Below are 1913 nucleotides of genomic sequence, written 5' to 3' on the forward strand. Positions count from 1 at the left end.
TATATATATATATATATATATATATATATATATATATATATATATATATATATATATATATATATATATATATATATATATATAAATGCGGGATGAAAGCCGCTTTACACAGAAGGCCAAATTCATCATTTCGAATCTGCGATCAAATTTTAAAATGGCGCTTGTGGACGAAAAAAATGCCCTACCTCTGCTTGTAGTTTGCTCTCAATTCTGCTTTTCCACGTGACCTCACGCAAACCGCACGTGAATAATTACAAAACGATTGTGAGCCTACCACTCTCGACAAAATAATTGCACGTGGATGCAGGAACAGCCCATCTTATTCGTCCTTTTCTTCTTTGCTTGCTTTCTCGCTTTCTCTTCCCTTGCTCTCTTCACACTCCTCCATCCTATCTGTCTATATCCAACGTATTTATAAGAATCCTAAAATTATTGATTGGCGTAAACTACAGTATCTACGTCAACAGAAGACAACGTTGTGAGAATGATTTCGACATTTTCAGCACTTAGTCATGTCTGGACCACCGACAGAAAAAGACAAACACGACTGAGAAAAGATAACACTGTTCTGGATTGAATGGTGAACCTTTGTCGGTGGATAGTCTTTTTTCTGGATTATGTAAATAAATACACTACTCCACGGATATCCCCTTGTTGTGGGAAAGAAGCTTGCGTGCTTTTATGAGGTTGCGAGCTGTGGTATGGGCAATTGGCAATAGCCGTAGAGCTTCCCATACCAGACAGCTCTCAACTGAAGGACCAAACAAAGTATCTTCACAGGCAGGATGGGCTCGTTAGTCTTCGGATAACCGCCTAGAAGAAGGGCAACTCTGATCCCAAACTCGGGCAGATGAAGCTCGTTTAGCCCTGTAAGGCCTCCATCTCAGAGGTTACTCTAAATCTATGTCCTAAAGACTTCGTTACCACCGTCCAAGCTCGCTAGGTCCTGGCAGATGAATCTTACGAGTAAACGGGCGCCTCACTTGAAAAAAACTACCGCGCGGGCTCGAAGGATGCACCCACTTTTCAAAATCCTTTAACGACAAGCAAGCGATGCACTGGACGCGGCGGATCCAACCTTGCATGCAGGCGGTTCAGGACACTGATCGCTCGAGATCGATCCTGGAGATGACAGTCTTGTTTGGCAACATCCTGAACGACCAACCAGCATTTTTCAAGGAAAGCGCTGCTTGCTCCACACGGACAGGGGTCTGGAAAAAGTAGCCTAGCCAAAGCTCATCTCCATCTCCATCCGGTTGGCTAGCTGCGCCCAATGGACATCTTTTGACGCGGTCGAACAAAGACAAAAGACAAAGGCACACACCTACCTCCAAAAGTGTACATAAATTGACACTCACATACTGGAACATCAGAATCATTTTGATAATTCGAACAGTGGATGTCCTGAGCGTTGCCTTGCTCTAGTTGCTCACGAACTATCATGATTTAACTGCTGCTGTCAGTGAAGTTCATCTCCATGAGGATAGTGCTCTCAATGAATATGGTGCCGGTTACACACTCTTCTGTTGGGAGAACAGAAAACCGGAAGCGACCTTTCAGGAACTGGCTTCATGGTTAAAAACTCCACCGCCTATAAACTCGAAAATCTGTCAACAGGTCATTCTCATCGTCAATCATATCTCCCTATGCCTCTCACTACACAACAAGCAACAAGTTGTTCTCTTCAGCATATATGTTCCAACTCTGCATGTTGACCCTATTGAAAAGGTAGATTCTAAACCAATCTACGCCGTCTTATCCAAAAAGTTTCTCCAAGTGATTAGGTAATAATCTTTGGTGACTTCAACGCTAGAGAATTTCAAAGCCTCGAAAGGTGTATTTGGCAAGCATAGCGTTAGAAGCCGCAACGAAAATGGACGGCTTCTGCTAGAGTATTGTACAGAGCATTAACT

At 43.0% G+C, this 1913-nt stretch overlaps 2 protein-coding genes across 2 annotated transcripts in view; both read right to left on the reverse strand.

Annotated features, from left to right (window-relative positions):
* Positions 1-419, reverse strand: part of LOAG_16840 (zinc finger protein) — a 22246-nt gene extending 21827 nt beyond the window's left edge. The window contains exon 1 of the mRNA XM_020449498.1: positions 186-419. The gene's annotated coding sequence lies outside the window, so the exon portion shown is untranslated. The remainder of the gene's footprint in view (positions 1-185) is intronic.
* A 617-nt stretch (positions 420-1036) lies between these two features.
* Positions 1037-1379, reverse strand: LOAG_15120 (hypothetical protein; the record flags this gene model as incomplete). The annotated part of the gene is made up of 2 exons (XM_020448898.1): positions 1037-1122; positions 1166-1379. 2 exons carry the CDS (start codon positions 1377-1379, stop codon positions 1037-1039), a joined length of 300 nt encoding a protein of 99 aa, XP_020300986.1.
* Positions 1380-1913: the final 534 nt, after the last annotated feature.

Source organism: Loa loa (assembly GCF_000183805.2).
Source record: "Loa loa unplaced genomic scaffold supercont3.23, whole genome shotgun sequence".
NCBI lineage: Eukaryota > Metazoa > Nematoda > Chromadorea > Rhabditida > Onchocercidae > Loa > Loa loa.